The sequence below is a fragment of the Cucumis melo genome, chromosome 1, assembly GCF_025177605.1.
Source record: "Cucumis melo cultivar AY chromosome 1, USDA_Cmelo_AY_1.0, whole genome shotgun sequence".
NCBI classification, from domain to species: Eukaryota; Viridiplantae; Streptophyta; class Magnoliopsida; order Cucurbitales; family Cucurbitaceae; genus Cucumis; species Cucumis melo.
In genome coordinates this window covers 3,385,067-3,409,846 of record NC_066857.1, presented here as the reverse complement: position 1 = coordinate 3,409,846, position 24,780 = coordinate 3,385,067, and the positions used below count along the sequence as shown (strand labels likewise).

The 24,780-nt window shown below is 34.5% G+C and overlaps 5 protein-coding genes across 13 annotated transcripts; 1 reads left to right on the top strand and 4 right to left on the bottom strand.

The window, feature by feature from the left end:
- The first annotated feature begins 5,031 nt into the window (after window positions 1-5,031).
- LOC103495636 (OPA3-like protein) lies at window positions 5,032-20,063 on the top strand. Of its 6 annotated transcripts, XR_007821120.1 has the most exons (7): window positions 5,239-5,600; window positions 6,040-6,174; window positions 6,621-6,707; window positions 7,214-7,388; window positions 12,604-12,842; window positions 12,955-14,364; window positions 14,454-14,614. XR_007821120.1 is itself a non-coding variant. In XM_051085151.1 (5 exons), exons 1-4 carry the CDS (start codon window positions 5,472-5,474, stop codon window positions 7,370-7,372), a joined length of 510 nt encoding a protein of 169 aa, XP_050941108.1. In that variant the 5' UTR covers window positions 5,239-5,471; the 3' UTR covers window positions 7,373-7,388; window positions 20,046-20,063. The 6 variants fall into 6 exon arrangements, 4 of the variants coding, with proteins under 4 accessions (XP_050941108.1, XP_050941106.1, XP_050941102.1 ...); XR_007821119.1 differs by having other exon boundaries at window positions 5,032-5,600; window positions 12,955-14,614; XM_051085151.1 differs by lacking the exons at window positions 12,604-12,842; window positions 12,955-14,364; window positions 14,454-14,614 and adding an exon at window positions 20,046-20,063.
- LOC103495635 (cyanidin 3-O-galactoside 2''-O-xylosyltransferase FGGT1-like) lies at window positions 12,186-13,690 on the bottom strand. The gene has a single exon (XM_008457261.3). It carries the CDS (start codon window positions 13,688-13,690, stop codon window positions 12,299-12,301), a length of 1,392 nt encoding a protein of 463 aa, XP_008455483.1. The 3' UTR covers window positions 12,186-12,298.
- On the bottom strand, window positions 16,143-17,354 carry LOC103495634 (pentatricopeptide repeat-containing protein At3g46790, chloroplastic-like). The gene has a single exon (XM_008457258.3). The coding sequence runs from the start codon at window positions 17,265-17,267 to the stop codon at window positions 16,341-16,343; it is 927 nt and encodes a 308-aa protein (XP_008455480.1). The 5' UTR covers window positions 17,268-17,354; the 3' UTR covers window positions 16,143-16,340.
- LOC103495633 (cyanidin 3-O-galactoside 2''-O-xylosyltransferase FGGT1-like) lies at window positions 19,600-22,008 on the bottom strand. 4 transcript variants are annotated; one of them, XM_051085129.1, is made up of 2 exons: window positions 21,763-22,008; window positions 19,600-21,465 (listed from the first exon to the last, which is right to left on the bottom strand). In XM_051085129.1, exon 2 carries the CDS (start codon window positions 21,121-21,123, stop codon window positions 19,714-19,716), a length of 1,410 nt encoding a protein of 469 aa, XP_050941086.1. In that variant the 5' UTR covers window positions 21,124-21,465; window positions 21,763-22,008; the 3' UTR covers window positions 19,600-19,713. The 4 variants fall into 4 exon arrangements, with proteins under 4 accessions (XP_050941086.1, XP_016901697.1, XP_008455479.1 ...); XM_017046208.2 differs by having other exon boundaries at window positions 19,600-21,156; XM_008457257.3 differs by having other exon boundaries at window positions 19,600-21,160; window positions 21,763-22,007.
- On the bottom strand, window positions 21,994-24,497 carry LOC103495699 (cyanidin 3-O-galactoside 2''-O-xylosyltransferase FGGT1-like). Its single transcript, XM_017046218.1, has 2 exons — window positions 23,903-24,497; window positions 21,994-22,055 (listed from the first exon to the last, which is right to left on the bottom strand). The coding sequence occupies exons 1-2, from the start codon at window positions 24,495-24,497 to the stop codon at window positions 21,994-21,996; spliced, it is 657 nt and encodes a 218-aa protein (XP_016901707.1).
- Between the last annotated feature and the right edge of the window lie 283 nt (window positions 24,498-24,780).

Sequence of the window (24,780 nt, the reverse complement as noted above, 5' to 3'; positions counted from 1 at the left end):
GCTTACTTATGCTATAGCACATCAAATGGAAAATTTGTATAAACAACATTTAGAATAAAAACTTATATAATCAACCCAAATCTTTCTAAACCAACTTTATGCAATCCAAAGACGTGTTTTCTAACTTTACTCAATTGAAACCATTCAAATGTCAAAAATATCAAATGTGTACTTATAGATATGAATCATTGTCTTTAATTCACATTATCTAAAACCTTACATTCATATCAAATGATAAAAAAACTTTCTTTTTTTTCCTAAAGAAAATCTCATATTACCTAAAAACCTACCATTTTAAGTGGTAATTAATTCTTTTATACAAAACTAATTTATCTCAGTATATCATCCTTAAATCTAAATATACCTTCGCATAAAAAAAAATCTAAATATATCTATCATCATTTTATTTCTTTAATCATTGTTTTAATTACCCTTAATTTTCGACCTTCTACCTAAATTATAATTTTTATAACACCATAATTAAATATATGAAAATTACATCAAATGATAAAAAAAAATTTAGAAAAAACAGCACATGGCACCTCTTTTTTTACATATTACAAATATGACAAAATAATATTACGCGACTATCATCAGAGGACTATCAAAGAGCTATCAGGGCTATCCGTTTTTAATTTTGCTACTTTTGTTATTTAGAAAATGTAGTGATATGGGCTCTATTATCATAGAATTTTTTGCTATTTTTGCTAACGCCCCTTAAATTTATATATAAATATCTTAATTAAATCTTTCATTATTCAACCTATCAAAATTGAACCAAACTAAATTGTAAACAACCTAAATCTAGTCATGAAATATTCTTGAATTATATGAGATTTATGAAACAAGTTATAAAGTTTGGTTAATGCCATAAAAAAAAAAAGTTGGGTTCACAAGAAAAATAGCAAAATAGAATGTTTACTTTGAATAAATAGAAATTTTTGATTTAAATTAATAAAATAGCAAAATTGAACAATATGGAAAAAAAAAAAAAAACTTTTTGGAACAATGTCTTAAATGCCCCTACTAAATAAAAAAATTTGAATCCTAAATACAATTATTCAAGAAACCACAAATACCATATAATTAAAATCAAACTACCAACACATAATTTACACCTATCACGATAAAAGCTCCACATAATTTCTGCAGTCGTTTCAAGTCTTCTTCAAATCGTGCGCTTTCAGGCATTCAAATGTTCATGCAGAAACGATTAGAGCTAGCTCCCAGCTTCATCCCCTTCAAACACTTCAAAGTCTTCATACATTTGGCGCAAATCAAGGAATTTTCTTCTTGTCAGCTCCTCCGAACAGAGACTCACGTGTCGAACAACCCACTACAAACCTCAAGAAGAACCACGACTAAAAAACAAAATGCTGCTCAACCCACGGCGAAAGTCACTGTGAAACTCGCTGAAAATGCCGCTCAACTCTACTATCCTCCTATTTGTGCCTAAACCTGTGAAAGTCAACTAAATTTGACTCCAACAAATGCCAAAACATTAGAACCTACCACAAACCCACGACCAACGTCAGACGCCATCAAACACTGCTCGAAAAAGCCCATCATTGCTTACATCAAAACTTTGGTGTCTTCCTCTCCGTCAGTCAAGAAGAAGATTCAAATAATTGCAAAAATGTCATTGAGGCATAATTAGAATTCTAAAATTTAAATTCATATTGTTATTAAAAATATATATTATGTATTATTTAATAAGTTGTTTAAAATATTAAAAAAAACTGAAAATCTTGTATTTATATTTGGCATTATTTTATGGGAGGATCTAAAATTTAGATTCAAATTGTTATTAAAAATATATCCTCTCTCAATCTCCTTCTTTTCTTTTCTCAAATAAAACCTAAAAGAAGAAGATTCAAATAATTGCAAAAATGTCATTGAGGCATAATTACAATTCTAAAATTTAAATTCAAATTGTTATAAAATATATATTACGTATTATTTAATAAGTTGTTTAAAATATAAAAAAAATTGAAAATCTTGTATTTATATTTGACATTATTTTAGGGGAGGATCTAAAATTTAGATTCAAATTGTTACTAAAAATATATATTATGTATTATTTAATAAATTGTTTAAAATATAACAAACTAAAAATTTTGTATATATTTGTCATTATTATAGGAGAGGTTGTTGCAATCTTGTCCAACAACAAAATAACAAATTTAGTTAGGATTTACCAAATTCTAAAATGATACTATATCTTGATGATCAAAGTTTTTACCTTTTTATGTGTGTCCCAAATTTGTTGTTTATAACTTAAAGGATGAGAGTCCTTGCACAGTGAAAGAATTACAAAATTATTGTTCAATTTAATTTGGAAATATAAAAATACCAATTCGTTGGCAAAAGAACTTACAAAACTAATTTCTATGGCTATGGCTAAACATGATGTTAAAAATTAAATTACAGAGAAGAGGAAGAATATTTACGATCGTGGACGATTCTGGATCTACAAAACTCCAAGTTGAGGCACCACCGCTCGGAAATCTTTCTATTCTCTAGGTTGAGATTTTGGTTGCTGGGACCAAAATTGGAGAAGGAAAATTTTGTTTTAGGAGATTTTTCTGACAGAATTCAGAATACATAAATCACAGAACTTTCTATTTTGAAATGTTGTACCAGTATCTCCATCTTCTTCAGACTGCAGATGAGGGAAGTTGGAGAGAAAAATGGGATGCGGAAAAACCCCCTACGTTTCCTATTAATTTAACCAATTAAATTATTATTAAAATTAAAATATTTAATTAAATTAATATTTCATTTAATCATATTTAATTAATATTTCATTTAAATCATATTTAATTAATATTTCATTTAAATCATATTTAAATGAATATCTCTCACATAACCTATAGTTTTAGTTTAATTAATTCAATTAAATCAATTTTAATTAAATAAAGTTAAACTAAACTATTAATTAATTCTCTAATCAGGTAAGGTTTGAACTCAAACTGACGATTTTAAATGATGATATAAAATCTAAATTCAAATTGTTATTAAAAGTATGTATTATGTATTAGGGAAACTTACATAAATGTAACAAAACTATAAGCAAGTTTGCCCTTCCATCTTTCTTTTCTTCCTTGCGATTCGTCTTTCTCGTCTTCCCTGCGATTTTGTCTTTCTTCATTTCTCTTTTTATTTTCTGCGATTTCTTTCCATCATCTTTCTTATTTTTCAATTCTTTATTTATGTCGTTTAATCTTTCCATCGTTTTTCTTCTTTTCCTCTTCGTTTTTTTCACTTCGATTTCTTTCCATCGTCTTTCTACTATTCCTCTTCTTTTTTTCGCTTGGATTTCTTTCCATCGTCTTTCTTCTTTTCTTTTCTTTTTACGCGTTTACATTTGGATAACCAAATCTAATCGACTGTGTATAAGATTGTGTACAACAAAATAACAAAATCTAAAAGATCGTGTATAAAGAATCTTGAAAAAAGTCATTTAGATTGGACTAGTCAAATATAAACGATTGTGTAAAAAAAAATAAAAGATTGTGTATAAAGAATCTTGAAAAAAAAATCATTTAGATTGGAATAGTCAAATGTAGACGATCGTTTAAAAAAAATAAAAGATCGTGTATAAAAAATCTTGAAAAAAAATCCTTTGGATTGGAAAAAAAATAAAAGATCGTGTATAAAAAATCTTGAAAAAAAATCCTTTGGATTGGAGTACCCAAATGTAAACGATCGTGTAAAAAAAGCAAATGATCGTGTAAATAAATCTAAACGATCGTGTAAAGAAATCTAAACGATCGTGTACCAAAAGAATTAAAAAAATCGTGTACCAAATTTTAAAAAAAAAAAATCATTTAGATTTGGTCCCCAAATCTAAACGATTATGTAACAAAATTAAAAGATGTAATTGAAAAGATAAATTATAGTCATATCTAAACGATCGCATATAAATTATAACCATATCTAAACGATCACCTTGTAGTCATACCTAAACGATCGCGTATAAATTATAGTCATATCTAAACGATCGTGTATATATTGAACCATATCTAAATGATCGCATATATATTGAATCAAATCTAAACGATCGCGTATAAATTGTAGTCATATCTAAACGATCGCGTATCAAACAATAACCAAATCTAAACGATTTCAAATATATTACGCGCGCGTTATTGATGGCGTGGTTGACGGGGCATTTTTGATATTTTACACGATGAACCTCTGGACTTTTTCCGTTTTTGAAATTGTTCTATAGAATGTAAATATTTTGCCATTTTTTTTATATTTTTTAAAAGACCCCTATGTATTATTTAAGAAATTAAAGTTATAAATATTATTAAATATAAAAAAATTTGAACCTATTGAATTTATATTTGCCATTTTTTAGGAGTATTATCTAAAATTTGAATTCAAATCGTTATTAAACATGTGTATTATGAATTATATAAATAAATTGTTAATTAATATCCAAAAATCTAGTAGAAATTATAGCAATGTTTTGATGGGATGTTGGTGCAATCTTTCCAACAGGAAAATGTCATGTTTAATTAAGATTTACTAGAAGTGAATGTTGTTTACTAATACAGTATTAGTAACATTTTGACTCATTTTTTACCTATCCAAATACAGTGTATTAAGAAATGAATTGTAGGATATAATCGGGTATAAAAAAGTTAAAAAAAAAACTATAAATCAAAAAACATTAGTGGAATTTGCTATTTTTGAGTTTGTTACACGTTGTCTCAAGTATATGTTTGGACTGGAGTTTTAGGGGGAAAAGGGTTAGAAAATTGGACCAAACCGTGTTTGGCCAAAGGGTTATGATAAATGGAGATTAGGATAATCCTAATCGCCAAATAACTCTTCTCCTCTTTTTTCCTTTCTTATAACCCTACATTACCCTACTCAAATAATCCAATACAAATTCTATTGTTTTTTGAATTACTATAATCATAACTCTTTCCCAAACACATATTATTATAACTCTATTATTATAATCTCTTCCCCAAACATATATTATCATATAACACTACCTTTTATATTTTTTTCCCCAAACACATATTACCATAAAACTACTAATAATAATTTTTCTCCCAAACACATTATTATCGTGATCCTTTTCTTTCTTACTTCTTTTCCTCTCCCAAACACAACCGTAATAAATCTAAATTTTGGGCTTTTAATATTGGATTAGAAGACGGAGTTTGGGTTCATACTTCATAGGCCCATCGTCTTTTTAACACGTAATTTGCTAAAATCAAATTCCAGATTGTAATGGCGGAACGAATCTCCTTCTCGATTGTTCGCTCTCGATTCCAAATCTCTGTTTCTTCTTTTCTAATTCTCTTTCTTCTTCCTCACGCATTATGATTGCAGAATCAGATACCCGGTCAACAGTGATTCAGTGCAGCAGTCAACTTTTCTATTTCTTCCCCACCTCTTCATTTCCCATCACTTCTATGTTCTGAAGCTCGATTGGAGTTTGTCTAGAAATGATCCTCCCTGTTGTCAAGTTGGGGGCTCTAGCTCTTAAAACCATCTGCAAACCCATCGCCAATCGCCTCAAGAAGGAAGCTGGATTGCATCCCAAGTTTAGGCAGTGTATTATCAATATCGCACAGGTTTCATTTCTTTTCTTGTAATTATGTGGTTTTCTTGGTTATTGCTTACACTTGCAATTATGATTCATTTGGCACAAATGGGTTGGATTTTCTTGGAATAATGACATGCTTAAACTTATATGTTCCATGAGTAGTAGCTCTTAGGAGAAAGTTGGAATGTAAACTCTACTTCTATGAAACTCTGCAGTCTAAGACTTGGTGCTGAGTAGTGAACTTGATGTGTATGTTAATATTGCTAAGCTTTGGAATCAGTTATTTCGTATTTGATGCAACCCAATGATTTGTTTACTCCTCCTAGAGATATGTTACGTTAGGTGTTCATGGAATGCAGATAGGTTTATTGCTCATAAACCTCATAGTTTGCTTTGTTAACATGAATTCTCCTTTGTGGAATGGATTATAAGATGTTGTCATATTGTACTTTCTTATATGGAACTAGGCAAATCATCGGTTTTCGACAAATGTACAACGAAGAATATATGGTTATGCAACAAATGTTGCCATTCCTCCTCTGAATGAAGAGAAAGCTGTCCAAGCTGCTGCAGATCTTCTCGGGGAGCTCTTTGTGTTCACGGTAAAATGATTTCATCTCTCTTTCTCTCTCTCTTTCCCTTTTCCTTTTAGAAGAATTGTCTCAGGGTTTGTCTTTAGTGCGTCTTTATGCTGCTTTGTAAAGAAGGATTTTTGTGCGCCTACTGGGATATTTTGATTTGTAAAATTATATCTCATTCACATTGAAATATACAGATTGCAATAGAAGTTGATTTACAATGTCTACCAACTATCATTTGGTTACAATGGGATGAACAAGTTTTTTGTTGTTTTACCTTTAGTGAGCTATGATTATGGGCTTGAACGTGTGAACTGACCTTTTGGAGAAGTATATTACTTCTACCATGTTATCCAATGTGCCAAAAGAAAAAACAACTTTAGACTTTGGAGATCCAGATACTAATTATCATAATTCTTTACTAGAAGTGTATATTTCCCAATTTTAATATCAGTGTGATATCCCCACAGGTTGCTGGAGCTGCTGTAATTTTTGAGGTGCAAAGAAGTTCAAGGTCGGAAGCAAGAAAGGAGGAGCTCCGCAGGCAAGAATTGGAGGTATTTGGAGTTTCTCTTCCTTTTTTAACTGTTCCCTTCTTTTGTTTTCTGAATCAAAAGAATTGTGTCTTTAACAGTTTTGAATTCGTTCTAGGATATTTTTTTAATAATCTTCTTTCCTCCAAATGCATAATGCTTCTTTTGTTGAGGGCGGGGGTGTATGACTTTGGTATTTATATTCATGTCCTTTCTGGACTAGCACATTCCAAGTACCTGTATTCTCCAGATGCACAATTGTCGTGAATTTGCTTGATTAAAGCGGCAAAAACGATATAATTAGATGTCAATTATAGTTTGCATTCCCGAAATTATGCAAAATTGCACCAATTACAATGCAATTTATTCCACCGGAAATTCTTGTTTCAGACATTAGTGCTTCTGATCTGATTGTTTCACGCATAAGTGGAAATTGCTCTCATTGTTTCACACATAAGTGCTTCTGATCTGACTTTAATTTAAACTAATCTTAATCTCTTTGTTTCACACATGTTTGTTCCTGTTTATAGGCGATGAAGCAAAGGGATGACGGTATAGCCCGAGAAATAGAAATTCTTAAACAGAAGATCGAAAATCTGGAAGAGTTGTCCAAGGGACGAGGTCTAACTGGCTTATTTCACTTCAGGCATCCGCATACTGCTGAAGGTGAAAACGTGAAACACTCCTGATCATCATCAAGACAAAGTAAGCCATGGACTTTGTAACTGAGCATTTTATCATAGGTTGATTGAAATTCTGCATTTCTGACAGAGGTGTTAATAAAGGCTTTAATCATGAAAGAAATTGCAGCCTTGTAAATACATTGTCTAACTCTAGAATGTTCAAATGAAATTTGAAGTTCAGAATGAAAATTGACTAACCGGTATTCTAAATACCTGCATCTCTCGATGATTGGCATGTATATATTCAGATAAGTGGATCTTTTGACATCTTTATTAGAGGGCAATGTTTGTTTTGTGTAAAAACTGTATCAGGATGAAGAGAACTATTTGAATGACTCGTTTGTTTCACAAGACTGGTGTATGTTACATGCACATATGAAACCGGGTTGTTGGGACCTTTCTCTAGTAAAATTAATGTTCCTGTCCTTTAGTTGTAAACGCTATCAATAGCATCAACGTGACCTATCTGTAGCTTTTTTCATGCATCATCATTCGTACAATTTCTTAGAATCTTAGGTGAGCTCTTGAGTTTGATTTTGGACATCAATAAATAAGAAAAAATTAGTGAATGTTCCAAACAGTTTCCTTAACATCAATGATATAAGGAATTTGCATATGTAATTCAAGGAATTTATATCTTATCGTGCATTTATTTGTTGTAGAAGATATATCCAAGTCTTATGTAGGCAGTAATTTAATGCTATCTATAACTCTTCACTCTCCCTCCATTTATTTTTATTGAAAGCAATTAACAACAACCCGAGATTTACGTGGAAACCCGAGAACCGGGAGAAAAACCACGATACTTTAGTTTTTATTATTTTTCTTATGAACAAAAACAATAGGTACAAAGGGAGAATAAATAGAGTACGATAGAAATAAGAAAGGAAAAGATTTAGGAAATATTTAGGAAATAAAATCTTATATTTTATTCTTTCCAAAAATACTAATTCTAACACTCCCCCTCAAGTTGGGAGGTAAATATCAATGAGTCCCAACTTGCTAACGCAAAGGTCGAAGTGTGGTCGGAGAAGCCCCTTGGTAAGAACATCAGCAATCTGTTGGCTTGAAGGAATGTACGGAATGCATATGCTTCCACTGTCAAGTCTTTCTTTGATGAAATGCCGATCAATCTCAACATGTTTAGTTCTATCATGTTGAACGGGGTTGTTAGCAATACTAATAGCGGCTTTATTATCACAAAAAAGCTTCAATGGTGTCTCACATTCCTGATGAAGATCTGACAAGACTTTCTGGAGCCAAATTTCCTCACATATTCTCAGACTCATAGCTCTGTATTCAGCCTCAGCACTACTCCTGGCCACAACACTTTGCTTCTTACTCCTCCAAGTTACAAGATTGCCCCAAACAAAGGTACAATAACCGGAGGTAGACTTTCTACCAATAACAGATCCTGCCCAATCTGAGTCAGTATATGCCTCAATGGTCTTTCTATTTGTTTTTCTAAACATCAACCCTTTACCAGGTGTATTTTTCAAGTATCTCAGGATTCTGTTAACAGCTTCCATATGTTTCTCATAGGGAGCCTGCATAAACTGGCTGACAACACTCACAGCAAAGGAAATATCAGGACGAGTATGAGATAAGTAAATTAATTTACCTACAAGGCGCTGATATTGTTCTTTATCAACTGGAACTTGATCATCAGAGTTTCCTAGTTTACAGTTGAATTCAATAGGAGTATCAGCAGGACGACATCCCAACATACCTGTCTCGGTTAGCAAATCAAGGGTGTATTTTCTCTGAGACACGGAAATACCTTCTTTTGATCTAGCCACCTCCATTCCAAGGAAATATTTCAGATTTCCCAAGTCTTTGATTTCAAATTCATCACCCATTCTTTGCTTTAGTTGACTGATTTCTGTTTGATCATCTCCAGTCAAAACAATGTCATCCACATAAACTATTAGAATAGTTATCTTTCCTGTCTTGGAAGCCTTTGTAAATAAAGTATGGTCAGAGTGCCCTTGACTGTACCCTTGGGACTTGACAAAGGTAGTGAATCTGTCAAACCATGCTCTCGGAGACTGTTTCAGACCATATAGAGATTTTTGGAGTTTACACACCTGCTGACCAAATTGGGCTTCAAATCCTGGTGGGGGGCTCATGTAGACTTCCTCCACAAGGTCTCCATTCAAAAAAGCATTCTTAACATCCAGCTGGTATAGAGGCCAATCTTTGTTTACAGCAACAGATAGCAGGACTCTAACAATATTCAATTTAGCAACTGGAGAAAAAGTTTCTGAATAGTCAATACCATAGGTTTGAGTGAACCCCTTTGCAACTAACCTTGCTTTGTGTCTATCAAGCGTACCATCTGCTTTGTATTTGAGAGAGAATACCCATTTGCATCCTACAGTTTTATGTCCCTTGGGTAGAGCACAGATCTCCCAAGTTCTATTCTTTTCGAGAGCCTTCATCTCTTCCATAACAGCATTCTTCCATTCAGGACACTCTAGAGCAGTGTAGATATTTTTCGGTATTATGGTAGAGTCAAGGCTTGTTGTAAACGCTCTAAACTGTGGAGAGAGATTATCATAGGAAACATAGTTGCAAATGGGATGTTTAGTGCATGATCTGGTACCTTTTCTCAATGCAATTGGAATGTCAAGAGAGGGATCATACTCATCAAGTTTTCTTGTATGACCCTGTTCAGCTTCATCGTTACTGGTTTCTATTCTAACCTCAGTCTCATCATCACGGTTCTTTTCTTCCATATTTTCAAGAACAGCAACATCAGACTTGTCATTCTCACTCATTGTATTATTAGTACAAGGTTTTGTAAGGTTTTCCATACCTTGGTCTCGAGGAGGTTCGAAATTTTGGACTGGAGCCGGCGGTTGACTAGTCGGGGACCCAACTTCCTTTCTGAGATTCCTCCTGTAATATGTTTTCCAGGAAACTTGGTTTGTGGGTAAGATTATGGGATGAGGATCAATGTCAGACACGGTAATAGGAGTAGGTTCAACAAATTCAAAGGTGCTGTTAGATTCTTCACTCACATTCTCCCCCTGAAGATGGCTAACAGGAAAGTAGGGTCGGTTTTCACAGAAAGTAACGTCCATAGTGACAAAATATTTCCTAGACGGCGGGTGAAAACATTTATAACCGCGTTGGTGAAGGGGATACCCAACAAACACACAGGCCTGAGCCCGAGGGGTAAATTTGGTCTGATTAGGGCCGAAATTATGGACATAGGCGGTGCACCCAAACACACGAAGAGGAACCTCAGAAACAAGACGAGTAGAGGGGTAAGACTCCTTAAGACAATCTAAGGGAGTCTGAAGGTGGAGGATACGAGAAGGCATTCTATTGATTAAGTGAGCAGCTGTAAGAATAGCATCTCCCCACAGGTATGATGGAAGGGAAGTGGAAAGCATAAGTGAACGGGCTACTTCCACAAGGTGTCGGTTTTTTCGTTCGGCCACTCCATTTTGTTGAGGAGTGTAGGCACATGAGGTTTGGTGAACAATCCCCTTGGAGGCTAGAAATTCACTAAGGTTATGGTTTTGGAATTCCCGACCATTATCACTTCGAAGAATTGCAATTTTTGTATGAAATTGGGTTTTGATAGTATGAAATTGGGTTTTTTCACATAGGCGGTGCACATATGCTCCTGTCAAACCCAATTTCACATAGGCGGTGCACCCAAACACAAGAATTGCAATTCCGTTACCAGAAAACAGCGGTTGTTGTAAAGAGTGAACGTACAGCTGCTGCTTACTGTACTGATTTGACAGATTTACGGTTGAGGGTTGCTGTCCGGAGCTCGTAGACGGCGCGTGAGGATGCGGATGGCCGGAAGGGTTTGACGGTTGGACATCCGACGACGCGTAGAAGGGAATGGGATGGGCGGTGACGTGAAACGGCGGCGGCGCGTGGGCCCACGCGCCGGACACGAGCGGCGCGTGAATCGTCTTCTGGTCAAACGGCGGCGCGTACGGCTGCGGAACCACTCCCGTTGGGTAGATCGGCGGTTTCTGTAGGTTCTGGAGCAGTTTCTCCATGGCGACGGCGGCGGCGGCGGCGGCGACGTGTTCAGTTTCGATCTGGGTTTCTCCTAGGTTATTTTCTAGGGTTTCGTTATTGCTTTGCTCTGATACCATATTGAAAGCAATTAACAACAACCCGAGATTTACGTAGAAACCCGAGAACCGGGAGAAAAACCACGATACTTTAGTTTTTATTATTTTTCTTATGAACAAAAACAATAGGTACAAAGGGAGAATAAATAGAGTACAATAGGAATAAGAAAGAAAAAGATTTAGGAAATATTTAGGAAATAAAATCTTATATTTTATTCTTTCCAAAAATACTAATTCTAACCATTTTTTACAAAGCACATAGATGAGTAGCTCCCAGTAGAGTTTAGTTTAAAGGTAAAGCAACAATTATCCTCTCAAATATCGATAGTTTGATTTCATCTCTACAATCATTGAACTAAAAAAAGAAAAAAGAAAAAAGAAAATTGAGGGCTTTTGGGTGATTTGACCTTCATGTGTCCTAATTCAATTTTTTATATTCTAGCTTTCTTGCTGGTGGGTTGATCCTTTTGGTGGTACTAACAAAAGGATTTGGTTGGCCTTACTGCATGCTTTCTTTTGAACGCTGTGAGGTGAAAGAAATTGCAGGCTTTTTTCGAGTCTTTTTCTTCTTTTAATAGATTCATGGAGTTAGTTTCGTCTGACAAAACAAAGCACCATTTCAATCATTATAGCTTATCTTTTTGTCACTAATTGACCTTCTCTTTATGTGTAATCGGTTTTAGGTGTTTGGGGTTTGAGGTTCTGATTTCATATATCAATGAAAATGTTTCTTTTACTAAAGACCGTTTTTCAAAAATTAACATACAATTCAACTCAGTTGTTTCAACCAAACACACACAAAACCTCTTTTCCTTCTTGTTGTTTCTCATCCGACTAAAGATTGGAGATTGTGGATGAAATTGCTGATATAAGACTCCTCCAAATCTTTGTCAAGCAATAGCTCTCTTAACTTTGCACGTGTTGCTCTGATCTCTTTCCCTCTTTCATTCCCTTCATCCATCACTGTTTTCACTGCCTCACACACACTTTCTTTCGTAAAAAATCCATCATCTTCCCTTTTCTCCACCTCCACACCAACCTTCAAATAACTGCTCAATGTTCTTGCTCTAAAAATATGGTCACCAACATGAGGCAACAACACTAACTGACACTTCTTCACCAATGCCTCAGATAAAGACCCTGCCCCACAATGTGTAACAAAGCATCCAATTGATGGATGCTCCAAAATGTGCTGTTGTTGAACCCATCCTCCATACACCACCCCTCTCCCCTCAACTCTTTCTTCAAATCCGTCAGGCAAGGCAGCGGTCACTGTGTCAACCCCAACCGGGGGTTTGAATACGGCGAAGAATGGTTGATTTGTAAGCTCAAATCCCAATACCAATTCTTGGAGTTGGTCTTTTGTTAAGGTACACTCACTTCCAAATGCACAGTATATGACTGAACCATATTTGAACCTTGATAACCATTCTTGCCATCTATGTTCTAAAGTTGTTTTTGGCTCTTGTATGTCCCCATCAGGTCCTGAAAGCAGAATAGGCTTTTTGAATTCACTTATGAGATGGTCTACAAAAGGACCTTCAATCTCCCTACATGCCTTGAATGCTATAGCATCAGACTCGCAAAGACCAGTGAAATGGCGATGAAAAAAGCGGACATCACTGCCAAATATCATATTGGACATAAATGTAACATTTTTGGCCTCGTGAGAATGAAGCTTGATTGCGGAAGTTGCCAAGCCGAGAGGTGGCTTTATAAATTCATCCACAGTGAAATCAGGTCCACAGAGTTGCCTTGTTGGGGTGAAGACATAACTGAATGTTGTTGCACTAATTACACTGTAATAGATAGATTTGATGCCCAATTGAGATGCCAATTTAGGGATCCAGAAAGTGAAATCAAAGAAGATGACATGGGGTTTTATGTGTTGTAGTAGGGATTTGATTTGTGGTTGGGTGAGATCCATCGCAGTCATGATGAGATTGAACTGGTGAAGATTAGAAACATCAGCAGTAGTTTCAGCACCTTCAGGGAGACCATCAACATGAGGAACAATGATGGGGACAAAGGTAATGAGATTTGGAAAGTGATTGAAAGGCTGCAATTTGGCCCGAATTTTTGATGGGATTAAGAAGGAGATTTTGTGACCTTTTTTGGCTAACTTGTTGGCAATTTGGAGATATGGAGATAAGTGGCCAAAAGCAAACCAAGGGAACATTGCTATGTGCAAGCTGGAAGTGGCAGCCATTGTTGACATCCCTCTTTCTTCTGTCCTAGCTTCCAAGAGATGAATACAAAACAGAATAACGTGACAATTTTTTAATGATAATCAAATGGGGGTTTTAGTAACAGAGTTATGATCTAGACCCTAAGCAAACACATGACAAGTTAAAGGAAAACAAATGGTTTTGTTGAATAGAAAGGGAAACTTAGGGATGAGCTTTATGGATGAATTGATTATTCCAAAATGTTTATGATGTTTACAAAAGCACAACAAAGGAAGAAAATGTTCGCGTGGTATCAAATGCAAACTAATAATATTTGGAATAGTCTCTATGAACTTTTGTAATATTACCTTTTCTCAAAAGAAAGGAAAGAAAATGATTGAACAAAGAAATATAGCTAACATGCATACCTGGAGCCTGGAAGTTATAAGTGAGAAGTTGCAGCAGATAGTGAGATGAAGAATTAAAATCCTAAGACAATGCGTTCTGTATAAGAACTCTCATGGTGATGGCTTTAGAACAAAGACAAGGAGCTATGGTAATGAGTAATCCTTAAGCTAGCAAAAAGAGAGATTGTTTTTTGCTTTGGATTTCTTTTTTCCATTCGTACCACAAATGGAAATTGATGGCCAAGTGGAGGAAGAGTGATAGCAGATGTCACAAGAGCAGGAACTTGGTCATTTGACGTTGGAAGCCGTGTAGAAAAGTAATAGAAAAGTTCAAATCCAATAGGTTAGCTTTATATAGTTTTCGTTAAAGTATTAATCCTTGCATGTTATCTTTTTTTCTTTACAGGGGAGGTCGGATCAATGATTGTTGACCAAAGCTCACCTTGATCTCCCACCTACAAAATATCTTCATGTCCTACAAAAGATACTGTTTTGGTTATTATAATGTTATGAATATTGAGATAAAACAAAATAATTTCTAAAATGCACAAGTAATACTCGTTCCCATCTCTGCCTTATTAGATTAACTTATCTTTATATAATTTTGATCAATAATAGAACTCCCTTGATTATTATGCGTCTGAAAAATTTCTAAAGTACGGTTCAACTGCATAAAATTCTTCTTTGATAAAGGAGTTAGAAGTTTGAATCTATGTTGCTAAATTTAAAATAACAGTAAGATAATTGTCTAGTGATGTGAGTCCTATGTGCTCAAAGAAAAAAAAATATGTGAGTTATTATAAAATTATTAATTAAGAAAAGTTGTGTAAATAGCTCAAGAATGAGAATAACTAAGTTAAGCCTATAAATATTATTTTAATAAACAAATTTCATCTTGTTAAACAAACTATTACAAAATTTGAAAAGTAAAAACAATAATTAGTCGTTTTCAAATAGAACAAAATTGATCAAAATATTTATAAAGATACTAAAAATATCATCGTTTATCAACAAGATAGAATACCTTCCATGTTTATCTGCCATTTGCATTTGCAAAGGAGGATGCAACCACCTGTGAGATTCGTTGTCTTTCATAGCTTTGGTTATTTGTATAAGAGAGATGTGATTTATCAAATTTAGTAAATGAATTGATTATAAATATTATCATAGTTGCTATACCCTCAAACTTGTAACGGTCAAAATTGAGTTCTCAAACTTGTACAAATGTTAAAATTGAACCTTCAAACTCACGTAATTGTAGAAATTGAAACAATTGTACAAATTTGAGAGTTAAATTTTTTTCATTTTAGGATCATGTTTTTACAATCTCATAACTTTAAGAATACAATTTTAATACTTTAAATTTAAGGGTATAATTTGAACTACTACCATGCCGGAAGGTTTGCAAATTTTTTGTAATCATATTATTTTATCTCGTTTTGAAGCAACAATTTAAATTGAAGGGAATTAATTGGTAGGCACCTAATTTTTTTCCATATTGATTTGAAACGATTGAATTTATTTTTAACTATCGTAGGACTTACAAATTTTATACAAACCCCATAATGATAGAGTTCCAAGTAGGAGTGATCGTCGATCGGTCGGAGTCGATTTTTCCTCAAACCGATCATAATCAATTTAGTAAAGTGTCAAAACGACCTTGACATCGATGAGTAAAGATTGGTTGATCGTTTTTTATCGGGTTGGTTTAAACGTAAAAATACCATTTGAAAATTCTCGATTTGAAACTTTTCAAAATTGACCCCTCTCATTTTTCGACCGACCGACCGACTTGGTTTAGTTTTTCGATTAATCATGTTCACCGCTAGTTCCAAGATACCAAAGTTCAAAATGTCTTGAAATCATTCTCATCTGCAAATCCATTAACCGCAAACCGCACAATGATAAAGTTCCAAAATACCAAAGTAAACTATCACTGTGGGATTTGTGAAAATGTCCAAACCAACTTTGATACCAAAATTCAAGATGTATTATTTAATTTGCATTTGTCATCACATTTGAAAATGGAAGCATAACCCTTGTTCAAGGTACAAATAGAAGGATATATCATGTTTTCTTCTTTCAACAAAAAAAATCCATCAGCTATTTCTTTCAATCTCCATTCATGAGAGGTATTACTAACACCATTTGATTACATGCATAAAGTTAAGCGAGTCAAATTCATGCGGTTTCTTTGGACAAATCGATGTCGAAAACCAATTTGTTGTAAAAAAGTTGAATCAATGAAGAACTTATGAAACCAACCATCAAACATAACTTACAAAATATAAGATCATTGTTGTTTGATAAACCGTTTTTGCACCCTATCTGCCACATCAACCCTCCCATGAATCCGACAAGCACTCAACATGGCACCCCACAAAGCCTCATCAGGCTCCATCTCCATCTCCATTATCAACTTCTCTGCTTCTTCCACTTGCCCCAATCTCCCAAGCAAATCCACCATGCAAGTATAATGTTGCAACCCAGGCCTCAAATGAAACTCCATTCTCATCGTACGAAAATACTCCTTCCCTTTCTCAATCAACCCTCCATGGCTACAAGCCGTAAGAAGAGATGTAAAAGTGAGCTCATCCGGCCTTTGCCCTTCTTTCACCATCCTCTCGAACAACCTAAACACCTCCCCAAACATCCCATGAACCCCATAACCCGCCATCAAAGCCGACCACGACACCCCATTCCTTTCGGGCATTCCATCAAACACCTTCCGAGCAACACCCAAATCCCCGCATTTGCTATACATGGTAATCAAAGCATTCAAACTAGGCAAATCTGCAGAGAAGCCATTAATCAGAAGAGCCCCATGAACCTGGCGGCCAAGGCGCAAGGAGGAGAGGCCGGTACATGACTTGAGCACCAGCGGGAAAGTATGGCGATCAGTGGATTTTCCAGAAAGGAGCATGTGGCGGAAAATGGAGAGGGATTGGGAGAAGAGACGGAGAGAAGAGTGGGCTCTGATGAGAGCATTGAAGAGGTAGGTGGGGCGGCGAGTGGCGAAGGAGAAGATGGTGTTGGCTTGTGGGAGTTGGGCGCAGGCGGCGTAGGTTGAAGCGAGCTTGGTTCGAATGAAATGGTGGTGAGAGATATGAAGTGTTATGGTAAGAGCGTGAATTTGCTTGAGAGTGTGGAGGTTCTTGGTGGAGGAGCAGGCTTCGAGGAGAGCAGCGTAGAATGGGATTATTTCGTGTGGTTTGGGCATTTACCGGATCAAAGGAAGATGAAGGCTCCGATCTCTAAAGTTTTGATATTCTTAGCATTGGTAGATTCAACTTCCAACTTATGACCATCTAACTTTGATAAATTTAAATAAGATTATTGGGTATTCTTTCCCTCAAAATTAGTGAAAAAATATCAAATCAAATCAAACACGTTGGTTTTGGTTTAGAATAATTCTACTTGCCAAGATAACTCAACTCAACTCAACTCAACCCTTATATTTTTTAGGCAATCTTTGCATAACAAAACAATATAATGTAAAAGATAAAAATTTTGGAATAATAAGTACATTTTCCTTCAAACAAAATAGTCAATTACAACTTTCTTTATTAGTACATAGTGAAGTTTTGAAAATTTGTATGTTTATGGCATAAATAATGAAAGATTTTCTTTTTCAAATCGATCTTATTCGAAGGTGTTTTAACGGACGGTAAATGCAAATTCTCTTATCATTTACTTTCTCAATACCAAAAGACGAAGCTTTGTAATAATTTAAAAAGAATTACACGGGTAGACCAATTAAACAAGAGATATATAGTAATTTATAATTTTGAACCAGGTCGGGTCAACCCTACCAAATAATTACGAAACTTAGGATAGATTTTAAAAAAATTTTAAAATTTCCGACCAATCCAAAATAGATTAACCAAACCCAAATCACCTTTGGGTTGGATAGGTTCGGTTGGGTTAACGAAGAAACTAATGCAAATCGATGGGAATCCACGGAGTTAAAAAGCCACGAGCTTCCTTGGGATTGGGATATGAAACTATATATATAGGAAAATTGGATAGGAGATAGGGTGATGGGTGAGACATGCAAGCTTACACACGCAATTATGCAGTTCCTGCCAATGCATGATATCCAACGAGTCAGCTTTCGTCAGTGTGTCACCCAGGCTACCAAATTTATTGATTTATAAATTTAGTATTTCAGAGAAAGAGAAGGTGACAAATGTTCCATAGTCTATGTCTACACCTCTTGAAAATAAAGGTAATGTTGTTGTCAACTACGTTTCCTTTTGGAGCCATCTAACAAGAAAAATAATAAAGAAAAATGAAAGAACACATGAGACAGAAAATGAAAAAGAAAGGGAAAAAAAATCATATTAAAGAAAGAAAAGATCAACTTAATGAATGTGGGGAGGTCATAGATGGAAATTCTTTGGTACCATTCGTCGGGTACTTGATGCCAACTCTGGAGCAGAATTGAGAGAGCCATCAGAATTGTACATACAACAATGTTCACATTGTTTACTACCGAAGTTTCAAATGATCAGCGCAAGGAATATAGAATAGAAAAATATTAGCAAACCGACAAGAAGTACAACTCTCAAAATTGTCCTGCCTTGGGGGTTCTCGTTTTGATCTTTCTTCAAATTTCTTCAATATGCTTTTATGTAACCCAGCATATGTGGCAGTAGTTGCACTTAATTAATTTCTGCTTCTCCTTTTCTCTACCTTTGTTTCCTTTGGCTTTATGAGGTTCATTAATGAATGTTTCCATCTTTCAGGGCAAAATGCGAGTGCCATTCATGCTGATGGAGGAAAATAACTTACCGGAAGTTCCGAGCAATCGGCCGAATCAATGACTTCAACTGGGAACCTTGAGGGTTTATCTGCTTTGATGTTTTGTATTTTAGGCCTAAAGACTCGAAGGGTTTGGAATTAGGATTGTTAGGGACCAAACTAAACCCACCTTTTGTTTTGGTATTGGTACCAATCATTAGAATGCATTGGTTACATTGTTATCTAATCCTTCAAGTTCGAATGACCAAACCGTTATGTCGTCATTAATAATAAATTGCTCTCTATCTAGGGTTTAGAGAGGTGCACTATATATAAATCCTCAAACTCTATAAGTATTTTCGTAATATGTAATATGATATCTTCTCTGTGATAATAAATTGTTCTTATCCTCTGTGTAAATGCAGAGTTAACACACTATTAGTGAATCATGTAAATTTTTAGCTCTACCGTTTAGGTTTTTCATTTTTCTTTATTTAATAATTTAATATCAATATTGGTCAAGATAGATTATTGAGACGAAGTATTAAAACAAGTAAGCCAGCAAGAAAGTGTTATTTCCAATTACATATGAATATTATTTCTAAAAAAGTTGTGCAAACAAAAAAATAAATGAACATATTATGTTATAATTACATAAGTTAAAAAAGTTGTGCAAACAAAAAAATAAATGAACATTTTATGTTATAATTACATAAGTGAAATTTTGTTGCTTATTTTTTCTAATGTCTATGCATTCTTTTATGATATAATAAAAATGTTGATTCACTCCCGTGGTCGATATTAAAATATGAAAACATCAACAAAAATGTAAATTTAATAGCATGAGGCATAATTGACTAATGGTTGATAAATAGTACATGGTAAAAGGAAGTTTGATAAAGAAATTAGTAGAAAAGAAAAGACTAAAGAGTCTTCTTTGTTTCCTTGTTACTTACAATCAAACAATGGAGTTTGTGGATGAAGTTGTTGATGTATGACTCTTCCAAATCTTTGTCAACCAATAACTCTCTTAACTTTGCTAAATTTGCTCTGATCTCTTTCCCACTTTCATTCTCTTCATCCATCACTGTCTTCACTGCCTTACACACACTTTCTTTGTTAAAAACCCCATCTTCTTGCCTTCTCTCCACCTCCACACCAACCTTCAAACAACTGCTCAATGTTCTTGCTCTAAAAAAATGGTCACCAATATGAGGTAAAAACACCAACTGACACTTTTTCACCAATGCCTCAGATAAAGACCCTGCCCCACAATGTGTAACAAAGCATCCAATTGATGGATGCTCCAAAATGTGCTGTTGTTGAACCCATCCTCCATACACTACCCCTCTCCCCTGAATTCTCTGTTCAAAACCTTCAGGCAAAGCGGCATTGATCGTATCCATGCCGTGTGGAGGTTTGAGCACAGCAAAGAATGGTAAGTTTGTAAGCTCAAAGCCCAATACCAATTCTTGCAATTGGTCTTTTGTTAAGGTACATTCACTTCCAAATGCACAGTAAATGACTGAACCAGCTTTGAACTCTGAAAGGCATTCTGCCCATCTTTGTTCCAAAGTTGTTGTTGGTTCTTGTATGTTTCCATCAGGTCCTGAAAGCAGAACAGGCTTTTTGAATTCGGTTTCTAGATAATCTATAAAAGGCCCTTCAATCTCCCTAGATGACTTGAATGCAATAGCATCAGACTCGCAAAGACCGGTGAAATGGCGATGAAAGAAGAGAACATCAGAGCCAAATTTCATATGGCTCATGGATGCATAAAATTTGGCTTCATGAGAATGAAGCTTGATAACGGAACTTGGGAAGCCAAGAGGTGGCTTCATAAAATCATCAACAGTGAAATCATGTCCACAGAGTTGCCTTGATGGGGGATAAACATAAGCAAATGTTGTTGCACTAATTACACTATGATAAATTGACTTGATGCCGAATTGAGATGCTAATTTTGGCATCCAGTAGGTGAAATCAAAGAAGAAGAAATGGGGTTTTACGTGTTGGAGGAAGGATTCGATTTGTGGTTGGGTGAGATCCATTGCAGTCATGATGAGACTGAACTGTTGAAGATTAGAAACATCAGCAGTAGTTTCAGCACCTTGTGGGAGACCATTAACATGAGGAACAATGATGGGGAGAAAGGTAATGAGATTTGGAAAGTGATTGAAAGGCTGCAATTTGGGTTGAGTATTTGATGGGATTAAGAAGGAGATTCTGTGGCCTTTTTTGGCTAACTTGTTGGCAATTTGGAGATATGGAATTAAGTGGCCAAAAGCAAACCAAGGGTACATCGCTATGTGCAAGCTAGAAGTGGCTGCCATTGTTTAACACCTCTTCTCTTTCTTCTTTCCCAGCTTTCTAACGTGTAATAAAAATAGACAAAAAGACCAAATTTTTAGAATATGGTTTTGAAATAGTTGAAATATCCCATTCAAAATCACTCTCAAACATATTTTAATTCTTTGAAACCAATTTTTAATTAGATGAATCCGTCTTACCATTATTCCCCTCTCTAGCCTAGCTCACTATTTTGCTTGCTAGCTCTCTCTTTTTCCTCTCGCTCTTTGGTTTAGTTTCTTATTTCAAAAAATGGATCAAAAACTTGTGGGATAAAACCAAGAGAAATTTACACTCTCGTTGATGGTAGATGAAAAACGTCGTCGCTAAACACATGCATGAGATCCAGAGGTTAGAGGAAAGAAGAAATTGAAGGGAGAGTGAAGGGTTGTGCACAGCAAGAGAAAGCATTAAGAAAATATGTTCGATAATGGTAAGAACACGTCAAATTTCAAAATAATCAACAAAAATGAGAAAGTGTTACAAGTTTAAACATTTGCATCTTTAGAAAATGCATGCGCAAACAAGCAAATTATTCTTGGTTAGTCCCAAAGATCATTATTATTTTGCTCAAGAAAATGGTTGACCAAAGAATTAAACAAACATGTAGCTAGCAAACATACCTGGAGATTCGAGGATTTAAGTGGGGAAATTGCAGCAAAATCTGAAGGATTTATTGGAATTGAGATTTAGAGAGTGGGAACTCTCATTGGAAATGGGTGAAGAACAAAAATAAAAAAAATAAAAAATAAAAAGAAAAGAAAAGGAAGAGATTGATATTTTGGATTATTCGAGTAGGCAATAAAATGAAGAGAGAGGGAAAGTGTAAAACTTGGAAATGAGAAGGAAGAACATCAAATAAAGCAAATACCACAACCAAGAGCAACTGGGTCTCCATTATCATGGTGAAGAACCACTAAAAAAATAACCAATTTTGAAAGGCTGATAGGTTGTTGGGTTGCTTCTTTAGAAAGTTAATTCTAAGATAAATGGAGCATCAGAAGTAAAGATAATTTTAGAGTCTTTTCAAAAAATATAAAAAAGCGACAAAATATTTATATTGTATAGAACAATTTCGAAAATGGAAAAAGTTCATAAGCCTACCATGTAAAATACCAAAAATGCCCTATCAACTATGTCGTCAACAAGGCGCACGTAATATATAATTTTGTTACACCATCGTTTAATTTGCTTATACGATTTTTTAATTTAGTTACATTTAAACTTGGTTAACGATCGTTTAGATTTGATCGCTTAGATTTGGATTTGACTATTGTTTACATGGCTACAATATATTTTTACAATTCTATCATTTAACTTTGTTACAAGATCATTTAATTTGGTTGCGTTTAAATTTGGTTACACGATGGATTAGATTTGGAGACTCAAATCTAAACGATTTTTTTTCAAAACTTGGTACACCATCCTTTAGATTTGGCTAAACGATTTTTTTAAAATTATTTTGTTACATGATCGTTTATTTTTTTTTACGATCGTTTAGATTTGTCTATTTAGATTTGTCTACCGATGATTTTTTTTTACACGATCGTTTACCTTTGACTACTCCAATGTGAGTGATTTTTTTTTCAAGATTTTTTATACAGTATTTTTTAGACTTTGCTATTTTTTTTATTACGATCGTTTTAAACGATGTAAAAAAAGAAAGGAAAAGAAAGAAAAAAAAACGATGGAAAGAAATCACACCAAAAAAAAGAATAAGAAGAAAGACGATGGAAAAATTAAACGACGTAAAAAAGAATCAGAAAAAGAAAAGAAGAAAGAAGATGAAAATATTAAACGACTTAAAAAAAGAAGAAAAAACGATTGAAAGAAATCGAAAAATTAAAAAAGAAGAAAAACGATAGAAAAAAATCGTAGAAAAAAAAAGAAGAAAGAAGAAATACGATGTAAAAAAAATTGGAAAGTAAGAAAGATCATGGAAAGAAATCGCAAAAAAAAAAAAGATGCAGGAGAAAGACGGATAAAAGAAATGGTAGAAGGAAGAAGACGATTTCATCAGAAGAAAGGAAGAAAGATGAAATGGCAAACCTGAAATATTTAAAAAATGATCCAGAGTGAATATTATGTAAAAAAAAAAAAAAAAATCTATGTTGATGTCTTAATTGTAGCCTTAAAGTTTTGAGAAATTAAGAGTACATGTATAGGTGTCTAATTGTATTTTACTTTCTTATCTTTGATTGTGTCTCTTTGTATTCTTTGGGGCTATGTATATTATTTGGGTTGATCAATCCTAATCTTATCTACTTTTAATGTACGATATGGTATCACATGAATTTTTCCCCTAGTTAAGGGTGGATGATGAATTTTTTAATCCTACATCATTGTTCACTTCATCGTCTCTTCTCCCATCAACAATTACAATTAAATGGATTTGTGTGGTATTTCATCCTGATTTTCAACCTTAGCATGCGAAAGCATTTATGTATTGTGTTGTCAATTGATCATCATTGCCCTAATTATTAAGAACAAGATTGAGTTTGTTTATGGAATGATTTCCAAGCTGGTTATATTGGATCGGTATGATACGCTTTTAGGTTAATAGGATTTAATAGAACTTTTTTTTCTTAAGCAAGCTCAAATTAAACTATCAAAAATATTTTTAATATATATATTAATAAAAATCCTTTTTTAATTCATTTTCAACGTAGTCTATGAAAGGTCCTTCAATCTCTCTACTTGACTTAAATGCTAAAGCATTGCAATTGGTAGCAGCAGTGGAAAGTTGATGAAAGAAAGGGATACCATTGCCAAGTCTCAAATGGCTAAGGGATGCAAAATTTTGAGCCTCATGAGCATGAAGCTTGATTGAGGAACTTGGGAAACCAGGAGGTGGCTGCATAAAATCGTCTTGAGTTAAAGTATCATGTCCAGACAATTCCCGTATTTTGCCCAGAACATAACCAGTTGTGACAGCAGAAATGACATTATAATAAATTGATGTGATGCCCATTTGATTTGCTAGTTTTATCACCCAATGCGCAAAATCAAAGAAGATGACGTTGGGTTTTATGTCTTGAAGACAAGAAGCGATTTCAGGTTCGGTGCGATCCATAGATGTCATGATGAGAGATAGTTGCGAAGGGTGAGAAATATCAGCAGTAGTTTGAGCTCCAGGAGGGAGACCATCAACATGAGGAACAGTGATGGGGACAAAGGTAATGAGATTTGGAAAGTGATTGAAATGTTGCAATTTGGGTTGAGTTTTTGACGGAATGAAGAAGGAGATTCTGTGGCCTTTATTGGCTAATTTGTTGGCAATTTGGAGAAACGGAATCATGCGGCCAAAAGCAAACCAAGGGTACATTGCTACGTGCAGGCTTGAAGGAGATTCTTCCATGGTTGTTTCTTTTTTCTCCTCCTTAGAAGTCATATATATAATCCTGTGTTCTGTTACTACTTTTCTCAAGTATGTTTGCAATGATTGAATCAACCGGATGATCTTAGAGATTAGTAGGGATGTAGAACAAGTTCTGCTGTTCAAATGAACAATAGAAGTACAATTGATAAAGACCATAGTAAGCAAAGATGTATTGGAAAGTAGGTTAAACGTTACACAGAGACGAAAACTAATTTTTGTTTGTTATGCAATTTGGATTTTGTGAATCTTTTTTATTCACAAA